The sequence below is a fragment of the Centruroides sculpturatus genome, unplaced genomic scaffold, assembly GCF_000671375.1.
Source record: "Centruroides sculpturatus isolate CEXI.00-Female unplaced genomic scaffold, Cexi_2.0 scaffold1033, whole genome shotgun sequence".
NCBI lineage: Eukaryota > Metazoa > Arthropoda > Arachnida > Scorpiones > Buthidae > Centruroides > Centruroides sculpturatus.
Genome location: NW_019385308.1, coordinates 182543 through 199726, shown reverse-complemented (window position 1 = coordinate 199726; position 17184 = coordinate 182543). Strand labels below are relative to the sequence as shown.

Here is a 17184-nt window from a genome sequence, read left to right as displayed (position 1 = left end):
TATATCTTGTAGATAATTTCTTTTTTTCCACGAAAACTTTTCTTCAAACAAGTCTCCCATAAAGAAATTATTCATAATTGAGTTCTTGAATAAATTTTCGAACTCTCAAGGAAACATTTCGGTGTTATGTAGGGAGTAACTTCCAACAATTTCTGCTTTCAATCTTAACGAATTATCAACATTATCTTTGAAAGATCATATTGACATTATCGTAAAACGGTACGAAATGAAATTTCTAATGTAATTTGTTTCAAAGAATTTTAAAAATCATTTAGAAAATGATTTAGGTAATTCGTAACTTTTAAACAGCTCTTTTGAGTCTTAGAAGATGTTATTTCAAATTTTTAACCATTTTATTTATATTTTATGTGTTTTGGAGCCTTTAGAAGGTCCAAAAACATTTTTTCCCAAAAAGTTTTGAAAAAAACGACAGTTTTCCTCTTTGCAAACTTTCTTTGAAAACGTCCCTTGAGATCTTTCAAAAGCTCTTACGTAAATTTACACATTAATGTATATTACAAGCCATTTTCCATTGATCGAATGACATTATTGAAGTTTTTTTTTTAAATGTCATTCATATAACTTTTTTACAAGGGATCTTAAAAGCCGTTTAATATTTTGGTGCATTCATCAGTTTATATCAGTTTGCTTCTGACATATTGACGCGATGCAACATAGTACACGATAAAACTGATTTATATAGAAGAAAAAAATAACAACAATACGGGGTAAACTATCCAATTGTTTTCCTTTTTCTTGCCATAATTTCTGTTTCTTTCCTTATCGAAATCTACCATAACTCTTGTTTTACCATTTGACATTCCAATAATCTTTGACTTTATATAAATAAAATTTTACAATTTTTTCCAGCTTGATCTTTAATATACTCGAGAACAGTTTGCCTTTTTTCACTAATATCGATTCGAAGCAAAATAATAAAATAATAATAAATAATGTTTCTTCCCCTCTGGTTATAGGGCATAAAAATGATTTACTTTTAAAGATAAATCGTTTCAAATTGTCTAAACTTTATTCCCTTTCCAAGGATAAAGTGTAGAAAGAGAAAATAGCATAAGCATTAATTCTTGTATAACGATTAGAGTCTTGAAGATCCATGAGATGCAGGTGTATAGGACCTCAGAATAATAGTTTGGAGGACTTTTGAGTGTTACAAAAATCTTTCAGAAAGTAAAAGCAAAATGTTATTGATAGTAAAGAATGTAAGGGATATCAGAATAATAAGATAGACGACATATGACACAACGTCTTTGTTGATAGTAAAAATTTATATGATTTCAGAATGATGAATGGTAAAAGACTGTGTAGTGCGATGGCGGAATTTTTATATATTTTTTTTTTATATATAAGAATTCAAGTTAAAAATAGATGCCATGATGCTGTCTTTTTTATAGTGTTATGTGATAGTTTGGTTCATATCAGAAAAATTAAGATATTGATATTTAGAAATTTGAAATGAAGAGTGAAGAGATTCTTAAAATGATGATGTAAACTATAAAANAGAATTCAAGTTAAAAATAGATGCCATGATGCTGTCTTTTTTATAGTGTTATGTGATAGTTTGGTTCATATCAGAAAAATTAAGATATTGATATTTAGAAATTCGAAATGAAGAGTGAAGAGAATCTTAAAATGATGATGTAAACTATAAAAGATCTTTGTAAATTTTTTTAATAAGAATCTTCTTTTCATTGATACTGAGCGAAAATCTTTAATAATTTAAGGGTTTCTTTTACACATGAAGGCATATTTTAGATAAATCCTCTATTCCTCAATAGATCTTCAACACTCTAAAAACTGAATTAATAAAGAAGTTAAACATTTTAAAAATTAATATGATAGTAATTTCGAGTATTGGCTTAATAATAAACTAGCAAATAAACACTTAAAGTTTTTAACAAATATTTTAGAACGCTTGTTTCGAGCCTTTTATTTATTTATTTTCGTTATAAAATCTTTAATTCCATTGCATTTTTTTTATTTTTGGAAGAATTGTTTAAAGACGAAACTAAAAAATTAATTTTTTTGAGAATAATCCTCTTTCGAGTCATTTTCTTTAACTTATTGAAATTTAAAGAGAAGATAAAATAATGCTACTAAGCACGCAAATCGGTAATTTTCTTTGTCGAAAGACAAAAGAAATGAACAATTTTCCTGTCCTTTTCACGGAATAATTTGAATTTCTCCATTTGATGATACTTAACTTGTCAAACATTTGTATAACACGTGACATGCTGAATGTGGGTCCCATAATTCGTTGCATACCGACCGATCCCCAAGGACTAGTATAAGAGAAAAAGAAAAAATCAAAATATATATATCTCTTTCTTCGTGGTTTCAGAAAGAGAAAGCGACATCCACACTTTGGAGCTTGGAAAGGAGCTTAAATGCGTCAAAAATATAAACACCATTAGTTTGAAAGCGGCACCCTTTTCAAGAGAAGGCTCTAATGGGCTAAAGATGCGATCGGCTTTGTACTAAGAGGTGATGTCGCTATAGAAGAAAGTACGACAGGATCAAAATAAATTGATCAAAAGGGAATCACAAAACCTAGGATTCGTATGAAAGATGAAATTTCTTATGGGGGTTCAGTCCATTTTTGGCACATATCTCACTATTCAGTCCACCAGCAGGCTGAAAGATATACTTCCTTTAGGCAGGGCTTCTTCTGTGTGATTTATATTCTTCGCCCACAATTTGCACGTTACGCTGATTGCAACTCCAACTGCTGGATCTTGAAACCTGACTGCAACCAACGGTGGCATGTAATTTGGTTGTTCTTTGTAGGGAAAATACTTGGTATGAAAACCTCTTTCGGGCGAATATTGAACTGGACCCATGTTTTCCTGGTCGACAATCGAATCACCTTGACAGTCCAGAAAGACAACATATGGTTTATATTGATAACGCAAATCATTGGGAAGTTCAAGTTCAGAAGATTCAAGATCGCGAGTGCTATAGGATTCGGGTTTCCAATCGGTGACATTAGAGAACTGAAACAAGATGCAGGGCTTACCTTCTTCGTAACCGTAATGGGTGAGTTTGTTGCACTCGATGGCAATGGTGCGGATATCAAAATAACAAACTGTATCCTCGGATGTTGGTATGTTGTAACACTCGGTGACGTTACTTCGATCTACACTTTCGTAATTGTTCCAGAGTCTATCGAGTTGGCTCGTCAGTTTCGGCCAATGTTTCCCTTCGTAAGGGAGCGATCCGTGTCTGAATGCTAATATATTGTTTCTGCGATTGGGACGAGGCCACATGTAAAGGAATCTGGGCACGGGGTCTTCGTAGACATCCTCTTCGTATTCTACAGCCAGAAGTGTGGCTACTAGCACCACAGAGAGCAGAAAGATGGCTACGATGACGGCAATGCACCACATAACACGTGGCTTGGCTAACCATCCGCGAAAACCTTTGGCTCTACAGTCTTTGACGGTGACTGTTGCAGGTGGCAAATTTGTATCATTTTCTTTGAGATCCGTACCACCACTTCCGGTTACATAATCACCTTTCAGAGGCGCATCTTCGGTTGGTTCCTCTTCCGAATCTTTTTTATTTTCCATTTCTTCAACGACGTAATCATCCGATTTATGGTGTTGGTTCATCTCCATTTTTTGGTCTTAATTTAATCCAGCTGATAACGATGAAACTGGAAAGAAAAAAATATGCATATTTAATTAAAATAATAGTGATGTTTTAATTCATTAAAATAAACATAATACTTTTTATCCTCAAATTAACATTATGGATAAAAAGTATAATAAAATTCCTATGAAAAAATATTCTCTGTTAGCTGACTTGAGGCCCAAGGTCGGTTAGGAATATCAGTGCCCAAAATCCCATAAAGATGGCCAAAAGTCAGTTAACCGAAGCGACTGAATCACGAATAACTACGCGCAGCATATCCAAATCAGTTTCAACTGTGTTAAAAACAACCTTAAAATACAAGTCGAATAAATAATTTTTGGGCTGTCCTGTTATTTTAATAATCAGTAAAGATGTAAAGGGTTGTTTCGAAAGAGAATCAATTACATAAATGCCACTCCTTTATTGAAAAACTGACATTTCTGTGAATATACTTTTATATTTGAATGATGTTTTGCCTAAAATATAGTTCAAATACTATTTTAATTAATAAACAATTTTCAACCATCTTTGATCATTTAGAACTTTCTTTCAAGACATTATAAATGTAGAATGATACTTAAAATTGTATAATGTTATTTTGATACCTGCAAATTCAGATTATAAATATTTTAGTTTCTTTAAACATGACCGCTTTCTTTGTCACATTTTTCAAAAAAATTCGTAATTTATTTTTGTAATTTATGAAATTTAATTTTTAAATTATATAATAGACAAATCATAGAATTTTCATTATAAGATATTGAAAAGACAAAACAATGTTATTAGTTTACAAGTAAAACAAATTTTTCTTTTAAATAAAAGGAAAAATACTATCTAAAATTTTTTAAATTATAAAAATGTTTACCATTTATTATTATTTCGAGTGGAAAACAAATAGCTTCAAACTCGCGTATCTCGTGTTATCATAACAAATTTATTTTAGTTTGAATTTTTAATTTACTTAATATATTATTTTTTTTTATTTTCCATTCTTGTAGGTAGAAATATTTTTATTAGTTTTTTTTTAAAATAGAATTAAATTAATTTTGAAAAACAAATTATATTAAATCATAAATTAACAAGCTGTATCTAGCTGCGTGTATATCTACCATGCTCCAATTTATCATTATATGCCACATACCAAAATTAGAATTCCGAGCCGAGAAATATATTACAATAGACCATATCTGGTAAATTATGCATTATGCATTTCTGAATATATTTATTTCATATCTAAATTTTCTATGTTGGGGCACCTACCAGTGGCCGAGTGAATAAAACCACCAAACACAGGTCGCGGGTTCGCGCCTCATCAACGGATTGACCACATACGAGTTTTCCGGATTTTATTCGCGTGTCTAACACCTAAATAGAGGCCAATTTCTCACGGAAAGTTCTTTTGGATAGTATCTCCCTTGGCAGATCGCCAATGTGTTGAGTTGTCGTATACCATCAAACCCAATCAATTAGATTTTCTACGTTGGAATCAGATTGACTTGACAAATATGGAATGACCAAGCTTAATGCTTTTGTATATTTCGTTCTTCATTTATAATAACCTTACCCAAATACCATTCAGAACAGCATTTGAAGCCATTTATATTACAACGTATTGAAGAGCTTTTGACTAGTCTGCATATTCTGCGAACTTCTTTTTGTGGCTATGAAAAGAGGATAAAGTGTACCAAATCAATTCAAAGATTTTGTAAAAACTCGAGTTATCTATTGAGTGCGAAATTCATCAAAGCGTGGTGTCAAACGTTGAGATTGAAGTTGAGGGCAAAGTGGATCAACCTGTACAGTACGTGTGGACATTTAATGGTACGTTAAGGCCTCGTAAAATCTAAACTCTACAATTAAGTAAAATTCCAGTTATCGAATACATGCTGTCAATGTTCACTCTGTTCTGGTGTAAAAATTAACATTAACAATTTTGGCCATAAATATTTTTAATACAATAATTTCGTTACAAGAGCATGCATTAACCATAAAATTCAATAAAAATTGTTTTAGAAATGATATATAAAAATACTTTTAAATAATTATCCGTTTTGATATAGTAATTTTCTAAGATAATAAGACTGGAAGAAAATTTTTATGTACAGTCGAATCTGCAATAACGGCTCACCTGTAAATAGCAGCCAACAAAACTGCATAAGAAATAACGAATGGCCTTTATTTGGAGATTATGTTTCCGTCAGTGGTCGTTGTTCAGACGTTTGATTTGCGCGATTATTTCTACTTGAAATTTTAAATTATCATCATTTATTTATTTTAAGTTTAATATGACACGTGATGGACGTTTAGAAAGTTTACAAAACTTTCCTACTGTCATTCAATACTTTAAGCGAACTGTTTACAAAGAAATAACATATAATTTTTTATCCACTAATTTTTGAAACTTTTGATATTTCTTGTCAACTAGAAAGATGCTATTGAGTACATTTCGAAATGATATCTAAACAAATCGATATAACTGCTGAAATCATTTAAAAACAAGACAAGACCTTTTACAAAAAGAAAAAAATGAAAAGGAAAAATTTCTGACATCAAGAAAACATTCAGTGACCCCCAAAAAAGTTAACCGTTTTGTGTATTACAGGTGAATATAAATTTAGAGCAAAGTATATTTTTAAATTTTATAATTAACACAGTTAACTGATTTTTTGGTTGTCCTGTATATTGATAATGTCATTCTAGGTGTTTCTGAGTGTCGTTCACTTTTGATTAGAACATATTAAATCTCTACGAGGTAAAATGTCCGATTTTTACTTTCCCGGCTGTTATATATGAGGAAAAGTGTGGCGATCGGTCAAAAAAATGACCCCCCGAAGATTTTTACACTATTGGACTTAGAACACCTTAAAACTTCCAGAATTGCAAACAAAGTTCGGGGTAATTTCTATATGTATGGATGTGTGTGGGGAGGCACGATTTTGTTACCTTCTTTGAAGCTTAATAACTCCTGTGCTTTTTGTCTAAAATTTCTAAAAGTTTGCAGGGATATCTCTTTATTAGGGAGATTAATGCTATTAAATTTTGGTAGTTAAAGGTCGATGGGGTGAAAAGATACAGTGTTGTGTCATATCTGGAGTAGGGTCGGACTTAATGACGATTTACTCGTTATTAGCATTTACAATATTTTATAAAACCCATCCTACCCTCAAAATTAAGCTTTTTGCCACTTTATAATAATTAAAAATATGAAAGATTTTTAATAAAAAAAATATCATAACAGATGGCGCCACACACAAAGTTTTAAATGTTGCCGGGAAAGTTAAGCAGCTCGTTGCTGGAATTTTTTTCCTAGCGGACAATTTACACAACATATTGGTCGAGGACATACGAATAGATAACAGGAAGAGCGCTTATCGATTTTCAGAGTATATTATTTTATTTTTTGTTTTAAATTCAGGTTCGAATTATCTTAACAAATATAATTTGTGGAATGGTAAATACAATTAATCTCTTCGATTATCGAAGCATAACATCGACCGTATTATATTTAATTAGCTCTTAAATGCCGATCACTTCAGGCATAGAAATGTAGGTAAAGGAATTTAATTAAGATGAAACTATAAAGAAATCAAAAATATTTCTCTACAGCTTAATTAAAATAATTAAAAAGAATATTATAAATGGAATTTCGATATCAAAAAATTTGATGATAATTAATTATTATTAATCTTAATTACAATTGAGCACGTATTTTTTTAACTAAACCAACTAAAACTAGTTCAATTGAAATATATTTTTAGTCATAATTAGAGAACAGACATCGAGTCTCATTTATAACATGACTTTTGGGTCATTTTTTATATTGTATTCTAAATGTTTAAAGTGTTCTTAAGTATTTTGAGTTTTCTACACCTTTTCATCTAATTCTGATCAAATTTAAGTATATTGAATTTTCATGGACGTTCCCCAATTAGAGGCCTGGCCAATTTATTGGGCCACAGTTTGAACTGGAAAAGAAAGCCCTGTTAACGCCCGTTGAACGGCAATCACCTTTATTTTAAACGAGTTTCAAGATTCATTTTGAAAATTATTTGAGATGAAAAATTTTCAGGATAATTTTCAGATTCAACATATTCAAATGCTCAATTTTAATTAAAACTAAATAAATTTCAAACACAGATACTCCTCTCGAGAATTGTTTGAAATTTAATTATTTTTAATTAGAACAGAGTTCATATTTTAAACCAAACTAATTTATTTTAATTATAATTAAGGTAAATTTTATCAGATGTTATTTTATTATGATTTTTTTATTTGATTTTTGTAAGAAATATGTAAATCAATCTTATTTTACAATTAAACATAAAAAAAAGCAAGAAGAATAAGGAATAAAACGTAGAGAGTTATCTTGAGCATTGTAAACGACGACTTTTTCTGTTGAATACAAGTTCAATCGGCCGAGTAAACATCAGTCACAGACATAGGAGAAAATGGTGATGTGACAAGAACCACTTCTCCTAAACCCCGTTACCCATATAATAGGACCCACAAAACCTAAGACCATTCGTCACTAAAATCGATACACGAAATTTATTTTGATAGAATGAATATCTAAACGATTTTTCCCTATTTTATTTTCTAAAATATAATACTGAAAAGAAAGACATTAAAATTCTTTAACATCCTCTACAATGTGATATGCAATAAATTATTTATATAATCTTCTACAAGATTATGAATAACCTCCATTGACACTGTTATTATCACCGTTTTTTAAAAATATAAAATATAAATAAAGAAAAAAGGAGTGAAATCTGGAAATATATCTGGATGAAAGAGCATTGTCATCAGAGAACCATCTATCAGAAACTTACATTAAAACCCCGATGCAAAGGATAAGGTCGTCGCGATGGTGAAGAAAAGCGAACTAAAACATATTATCGATTTCTTCCGAGCAATGTTTTGGAATGAAAAAAAAAGTGGATGGAAAGTTTTCCTCCCGGGAAAAAATGCAATTGAGTAAACTTAAAACCTGATACGTGAGGATGGTAATTTTTAAATTTTATTTTAATCTGGAGTGGGTCGCTTCTCGATACATATTTCAGCTAACGAATTAAAAAACAAGGTGTGAAAACTCTTCAGAAATTTGTATTTTTTGCAATATTTTAACCTTTGTGTCGTATATCTTTGATTAAAGTATCCTTATCAAGGACGAGGCACATAATCTTATATGATATATTGAAGTGGTTTTTTTTGTTACGTTGCAATAAAAAACACTCGATAATGCATTCTTTTATTGGAAATAAAGTTATATATCTAGCTGTATCCAATTTACGTCACTCAAACTCGATTGCCAAAATATAAATCGGATAGGTATATAAGTTGTACGGAAAAGTCTATTGTGAAAATAAATCTTTATTATTTCGAAAAATAACGATAAAGCCTCATATTTTAACACTTAGAAGTGTTAGGTGGTGAAAATATATTCTGTTTGCTCCAATTTTCTGCTATGGGGATCAAGTCTTTCATGCAACAAGATTACATTGGAAATGCAGCAAAGAAAATTGGCAGTGGCATTTATGGATTCTTCTCTCACGGAAAGGAGAGAGAAGAAAAATTTCCTCCGCCTACAGGTACTTGTTGACGTATTCGGGAAGTCGTATAGATGACGGCAAAGATCAACAGGAACCGATTTCTTATCGACAAAAATCGCGACTAACTAATCCAAGATAGGGGGGTCATTACGTAGTCAGAAGAAAACAGGCCACAAATGGCTTTTACACTTTGTTTTTCGTCGGTTGCTGAAGGTGGCAATCGATCAGAGGACGTGACAACTTGTCCCCCGGACGTTGTTTACGTGTCACGACCAGTCGTGAGTAATCCATCATTCCTATTGCGGCCTGAAGGGTTTTTAAAAATCCTCGTGGCCCAGAGTATGGAATCGATTATCGATACCTTTTATATAACTAAAACTAGAACTGGGTAATCGATGCCGAGGTTGACACCTGTGAGTAAAAAGCTATCCGGAAGCGATTAACCGATCGCTGACTCTGCTCTTATCTACTGCCATGTCCGGAAGATAACGTTCCCTGATGATTACTGTAACAAAACTTTCCTTTTTTAAAGCGTGATTACACGTCATGCGAAACTCATTTGCATAAAACCTACGTGAGAATATTTTACGTTGATCTCAAATATATAATAATTACAATTTTTCGTTTTTTTAAACTTTTTTTTTATATATCTAAATTTATTAAAAATCAAATTGTAGAGTACATAGAATAAATGAATCAATTGTTAATACGTCCTCACTCAACCTCACCTTTGCTTTATTAACCTTAATTTACTTGACCTCATTTACTAAAAAGTAATTAAAAAATTATACTTTTATATTAATTCATTAAAAGCTAGTATAAATGTTGTTTACTTAAATTACAAATGGATTAGAAGAGACATTTTTTAATTATAAAAGTATAAAGTATTAAAGATAAGATGAAGAAAATTCACGTTTTCTTATCATTTTTTTAAAAAATTGAATTTATATGTTTTTAAATTTATTTTCAAATTGAAAAATAGATTTTTTCCAATTTTTATATTTTTAAGAGAAAGACATTTTGTTTTTTCTTTTATCAAGTTTTGTTTTTCACAATATTTGAAATGTTATCGTTAATTTAAACTGTATTCTTTATAAATAAAACTGTATTATGAACTCTGACCTTTTAATAAATCCAAACTACTAAATTGAACATAAAAATATATTATTTGGAATGATTATAAACAATAGACATAGATATAATACATATGCCGTCGAGAGAGACAGTGGCGGATCAGCCCCTTGGGAAGACCCCAAGCGCAACATAGTTTTGAGGACCCTTGTTCTAAATACTGAGTAATGCTATCAAATCGATTTATTACATAATTTAAAAAATATTGATCAATCAATCGTTTCCTTAAAAATAAATGTATAGATGAGGATAGTATCTGTGCCTGAGGTTTGCAGAATGTCTCTGTTTTAGAAGGCTTCAAGAGCGCACTTCTTGCGCCTGTGCGATGGTCTGTTATTGAAGAGAGGGGAGATGGAATATTTTCTGGACCTGGAAGTAAACGTAAGGGCCTGCGATGGCTTCTATCCCTATAAAATTAATGATACGTTTACTAACGAAAACATAAAATTTTTGCGTTCCTTTATTAATAAAAAGCATTCTTAATTTTTCATTTGTTCAAAAACAACAATAAAAAATAGTAAAATTGGGCCGATCTATCCTGCTTCCCATAGAAGCTCTTAACGGTCCTATCTATCTATATCTGTGTATATGTGTGTGTATATATATATATATACACACCACACACACACACACACACATATATATATATATATATATATAGAGAGAGAGAGAGAGAGAGAGAGAGTAAAAAAAAAGTTTTTTTCTCGCAAAAGTGCAATTTCTTGTAATATAAAAATGAAATATTAGCCGGAAAGTAGATAGGAAAAGCATCTTTGAAGAAAGTGAATCCAAAAAGCACCACTCAAAAGCATGAAAACCAATGAGCTAACCTTTTAAACCATGTTATACAGGAAAAAAGTTTACAACAAAAATCAATATAGATTCGTATAGTTTAACCTTTCCATAATGTATACATCACACACATCTCGTCACTTTCGATAGTCGACATTTTGAATTAAAGCTGCGCTTCCATTAACACAATACGAAAATAAAACTTAATTTAATAATATGCGATTTTCAACGAAATTTTTAAACACTGTTTTTTTTTTGTATTTAATAATTCAAAGATGTAAAAACGAAATGATGTGCCTTTCCAAGCATTAATTCTGATAAAGTTCATTAAAATCGAATTAATGAAATTATTTTTCTTAAGTAATGTATTGATCCTATTTTTATACACAAACGTAATTAAATAATTAAATTTAATGTAAGGATCTTATAAATTTATATCACAAGCAAACATCAAAATTATTCCAGCGATTCAATCAGTGCCAATGTTACAAAACACCACCAAGAATTACTTTTTGTGAAGAAAATTATATTTAATGCATAAATTAAAAAACAAAACATGTAAAAATATATTTAAACAACTAAATATTTTATTCTCTTTCTAAAAATAAATTTATATGTGAGAAAAATAAATAAAAATTGATTTTCCAAGTGCATGTGAGACTGAATGAATGGAATTATTGCAAGTGAAAAAGAAACTTGATCCATAAAGTCAGAGTTCACCTTTACATCAAATATATATATATATTCTTTTTTAAAGAAAATAAACATAAATTTCAAAATTTAATAAGTAATATGACATAATTTTATAACTAAAATGTATGTTTACATGTAAAAAATCCTATTGTCGTTTAAATTATGTTAATTAAAGCTTGCAGATTGAAAACTTGCTAAAGACTGCTTGAAATCTTCATATTTTTATATATCTCTTTATTTTATAACGTTATATTATTTTTTTATGTTAAAAAAAAACGTTTAAAAATGAAGAATTGTTTCTATTTAAAGATCAATTATTTATAAAACTATTTTCAGTAAACCAAAACACTCAAGAAAAACTAAGCATTATTTTTCCGAGTAGAAAACAACTTTCTTTTAAGATTAATGTTTTAAGGGGATAACTATGGTCCATTCAACGTAACCTTAGATTTCCTCTTCCAGGAAACAGTTCCTTGTCGAGATGATAAGAAAAATAAAATGAAGCAGAAAACGAAAAAAAATCGATTTATTGCTTTAAAACAGAAAAAAGTAAGTAATAATTTACTCTCGAAAGAATTAAAATATATATTCTTATAGATAAAGCTTTAAAAATATGTTTTAATATTAAAATATTTATTTTTTGAATGAATAATTATCATTTTAAATATTATTTAAATGATTGTAAACTGTAGACTTCAATGAAATAAATTATGAAATATATAATATAGGGTTTCCTAGAGACCGAAGTCCACCAGTATCCGAATAGTTAAAAGCACCGGACACTGGTGGTGGGTTCGTACCTCACTATTAGGTTGGTCCTGTGGGTCTGGTTTTATTCGTGTCTAGCAGTTAGAGACCGTTTTCCATAGAAAGTTCTCCCCAAATGCAGATTGCCCATGTATTACGTTGCCTTATCCCATTAATCCAATTTTATCCAATCCCAGAGATCGAGAGAAACCTAAAGGTAAAAGGTAGGCCATTTACTTTTATTACACCCCAATATATTAAAAAAATTAGAGTTTAAAATATACAATAAATTTTTTAAATTATAAAAGTTTTTTTTTTAAGAAAGTGAATGGTATAACTTGTAACAAATCTTTGAGTTCTCGTAAATGTGAAGTCCGTGGCAAATGACGCTGCTGATGTTCAGTTAAAGGATTATAGAGGATCAGCAGCATCATTTGGATACTATGACCGTAGTGCCCAAATTACTGAGGAAAGTAAGTACAGTATAATAAAACAAAGTATACAAGATTTGAAAATATTATTTCTCACAATTACAATAAGCAAACTGCAGTATATTGAAGTAAATTAATAACCGCAACTGTTCAGACTTATTAGTTGGAACAAAATAAATATAACTAAAATAAAATATGAAAATTGAACCTTATCTTCAAAATAATATGTTTCTCAACTTGGGTACTACTTAAATTCGCCCACCAGTAGAAGAATGGATAAAATCATTGAATACTGATACTAGCTGTGGGTTCGCACCTCACAAACATGTAAANAGGTAGAAATATTTTTATTAGTTTTTTTTTAAAATAGAATTAAATTAATTTTGAAAAACAAATTATATTAAATCATAAATTAACAAGCTGTATCTAGCTGCGTGTATATCTACCATGCTCCAATTTATCATTATATGCCACATACCAAAATTAGAATTCCGAGCCGAGAAATATATTACAATAGACCATATCTGGTAAATTATGCATTATGCATTTCTGAATATATTTATTTCATATCTAAATTTTCTATGTTGGGGCACCTACCAGTGGCCGAGTGAATAAAACCACCAAACACAGGTCGCGGGTTCGCGCCTCATCAACGGATTGACCACATACGAGTTTTCCGGATTTTATTCGCGTGTCTAACACCTAAATAGAGGCCAATTTCTCACGGAAAGTTCTTTTGGATAGTATCTCCCTTGGCAGATCGCCAATGTGTTGAGTTGTCGTATACCATCAAACCCAATCAATTAGATTTTCTACGTTGGAATCAGATTGACTTGACAAATATGGAATGACCAAGCTTAATGCTTTTGTATATTTCGTTCTTCATTTATAATAACCTTACCCAAATACCATTCAGAACAGCATTTGAAGCCATTTATATTACAACGTATTGAAGAGCTTTTGACTAGTCTGCATATTCTGCGAACTTCTTTTTGTGGCTATGAAAAGAGGATAAAGTGTACCAAATCAATTCAAAGATTTTGTAAAAACTCGAGTTATCTATTGAGTGCGAAATTCATCAAAGCGTGGTGTCAAACGTTGAGATTGAAGTTGAGGGCAAAGTGGATCAACCTGTACAGTACGTGTGGACATTTAATGGTACGTTAAGGCCTCGTAAAATCTAAACTCTACAATTAAGTAAAATTCCAGTTATCGAATACATGCTGTCAATGTTCACTCTGTTCTGGTGTAAAAATTAACATTAACAATTTTGGCCATAAATATTTTTAATACAATAATTTCGTTACAAGAGCATGCATTAACCATAAAATTCAATAAAAATTGTTTTAGAAATGATATATAAAAATACTTTTAAATAATTATCCGTTTTGATATAGTAATTTTCTAAGATAATAAGACTGGAAGAAAATTTTTATGTACAGTCGAATCTGCAATAACGGCTCACCTGTAAATAGCAGCCAACAAAACTGCATAAGAAATAACGAATGGCCTTTATTTGGAGATTATGTTTCCGTCAGTGGTCGTTGTTCAGACGTTTGATTTGCGCGATTATTTCTACTTGAAATTTTAAATTATCATCATTTATTTATTTTAAGTTTAATATGACACGTGATGGACGTTTAGAAAGTTTACAAAACTTTCCTACTGTCATTCAATACTTTAAGCGAACTGTTTACAAAGAAATAACATATAATTTTTTATCCACTAATTTTTGAAACTTTTGATATTTCTTGTCAACTAGAAAGATGCTATTGAGTACATTTCGAAATGATATCTAAACAAATCGATATAACTGCTGAAATCATTTAAAAACAAGACAAGACCTTTTACAAAAAGAAAAAAATGAAAAGGAAAAATTTCTGACATCAAGAAAACATTCAGTGACCCCCAAAAAAGTTAACCGTTTTGTGTATTACAGGTGAATATAAATTTAGAGCAAAGTATATTTTTAAATTTTATAATTAACACAGTTAACTGATTTTTTGGTTGTCCTGTATATTGATAATGTCATTCTAGGTGTTTCTGAGTGTCGTTCACTTTTGATTAGAACATATTAAATCTCTACGAGGTAAAATGTCCGATTTTTACTTTCCCGGCTGTTATATATGAGGAAAAGTGTGGCGATCGGTCAAAAAAATGACCCCCCGAAGATTTTTACACTATTGGACTTAGAACACCTTAAAACTTCCAGAATTGCAAACAAAGTTCGGGGTAATTTCTATATGTATGGATGTGTGTGGGGAGGCACGATTTTGTTACCTTCTTTGAAGCTTAATAACTCCTGTGCTTTTTGTCTAAAATTTCTAAAAGTTTGCAGGGATATCTCTTTATTAGGGAGATTAATGCTATTAAATTTTGGTAGTTAAAGGTCGATGGGGTGAAAAGATACAGTGTTGTGTCATATCTGGAGTAGGGTCGGACTTAATGACGATTTACTCGTTATTAGCATTTACAATATTTTATAAAACCCATCCTACCCTCAAAATTAAGCTTTTTGCCACTTTATAATAATTAAAAATATGAAAGATTTTTAATAAAAAAAATATCATAACAGATGGCGCCACACACAAAGTTTTAAATGTTGCCGGGAAAGTTAAGCAGCTCGTTGCTGGAATTTTTTTCCTAGCGGACAATTTACACAACATATTGGTCGAGGACATACGAATAGATAACAGGAAGAGCGCTTATCGATTTTCAGAGTATATTATTTTATTTTTTGTTTTAAATTCAGGTTCGAATTATCTTAACAAATATAATTTGTGGAATGGTAAATACAATTAATCTCTTCGATTATCGAAGCATAACATCGACCGTATTATATTTAATTAGCTCTTAAATGCCGATCACTTCAGGCATAGAAATGTAGGTAAAGGAATTTAATTAAGATGAAACTATAAAGAAATCAAAAATATTTCTCTACAGCTTAATTAAAATAATTAAAAAGAATATTATAAATGGAATTTCGATATCAAAAAATTTGATGATAATTAATTATTATTAATCTTAATTACAATTGAGCACGTATTTTTTTAACTAAACCAACTAAAACTAGTTCAATTGAAATATATTTTTAGTCATAATTAGAGAACAGACATCGAGTCTCATTTATAACATGACTTTTGGGTCATTTTTTATATTGTATTCTAAATGTTTAAAGTGTTCTTAAGTATTTTGAGTTTTCTACACCTTTTCATCTAATTCTGATCAAATTTAAGTATATTGAATTTTCATGGACGTTCCCCAATTAGAGGCCTGGCCAATTTATTGGGCCACAGTTTGAACTGGAAAAGAAAGCCCTGTTAACGCCCGTTGAACGGCAATCACCTTTATTTTAAACGAGTTTCAAGATTCATTTTGAAAATTATTTGAGATGAAAAATTTTCAGGATAATTTTCAGATTCAACATATTCAAATGCTCAATTTTAATTAAAACTAAATAAATTTCAAACACAGATACTCCTCTCGAGAATTGTTTGAAATTTAATTATTTTTAATTAGAACAGAGTTCATATTTTAAACCAAACTAATTTATTTTAATTATAATTAAGGTAAATTTTATCAGATGTTATTTTATTATGATTTTTTTATTTGATTTTTGTAAGAAATATGTAAATCAATCTTATTTTACAATTAAACATAAAAAAAAGCAAGAAGAATAAGGAATAAAACGTAGAGAGTTATCTTGAGCATTGTAAACGACGACTTTTTCTGTTGAATACAAGTTCAATCGGCCGAGTAAACATCAGTCACAGACATAGGAGAAAATGGTGATGTGACAAGAACCACTTCTCCTAAACCCCGTTACCCATATAATAGGACCCACAAAACCTAAGACCATTCGTCACTAAAATCGATACACGAAATTTATTTTGATAGAATGAATATCTAAACGATTTTTCCCTATTTTATTTTCTAAAATATAATACTGAAAAGAAAGACATTAAAATTCTTTAACATCCTCTACAATGTGATATGCAATAAATTATTTATATAATCTTCTACAAGATTATGAATAACCTCCATTGACACTGTTATTATCACCGTTTTTTAAAAATATAAAATATAAATAAAGAAAAAAGGAGTGAAATCTGGAAATATATCTGGATGAAAGAGCATTGTCATCAGAGAACCATCTATCAGAAACTTACATTAAAACCCCGATGCAA

General features: G+C 30.1%; 1 protein-coding gene across 2 annotated transcripts in view; it reads right to left on the bottom strand.

Annotated features, from left to right (window-relative positions):
• Nucleotides 1-1511: 1511 nt before the first annotated feature.
• The window catches only part of LOC111637454 (sodium/potassium-transporting ATPase subunit beta-like), an 85516-nt gene continuing 69843 nt past the window's right edge, over nt 1512-17184 (bottom strand). Inside the window, exons 1-2 of one of the 2 annotated variants that reach the window (XM_023382944.1) lie at nt 12620-12778; nt 1512-3673 (exon numbers count right to left, since the gene is read on the bottom strand). In XM_023382944.1, coding sequence (XP_023238712.1) covers nt 2637-3635 — 999 coding nt within the window. In that variant the 5' untranslated portion in view covers nt 3636-3673; nt 12620-12778 and the 3' untranslated portion in view covers nt 1512-2636. Of the gene's footprint in view, nt 3674-12619; nt 12779-17184 lie in introns of those variants that run through there. The other variant, XM_023382943.1, reaches the window with a different exon arrangement.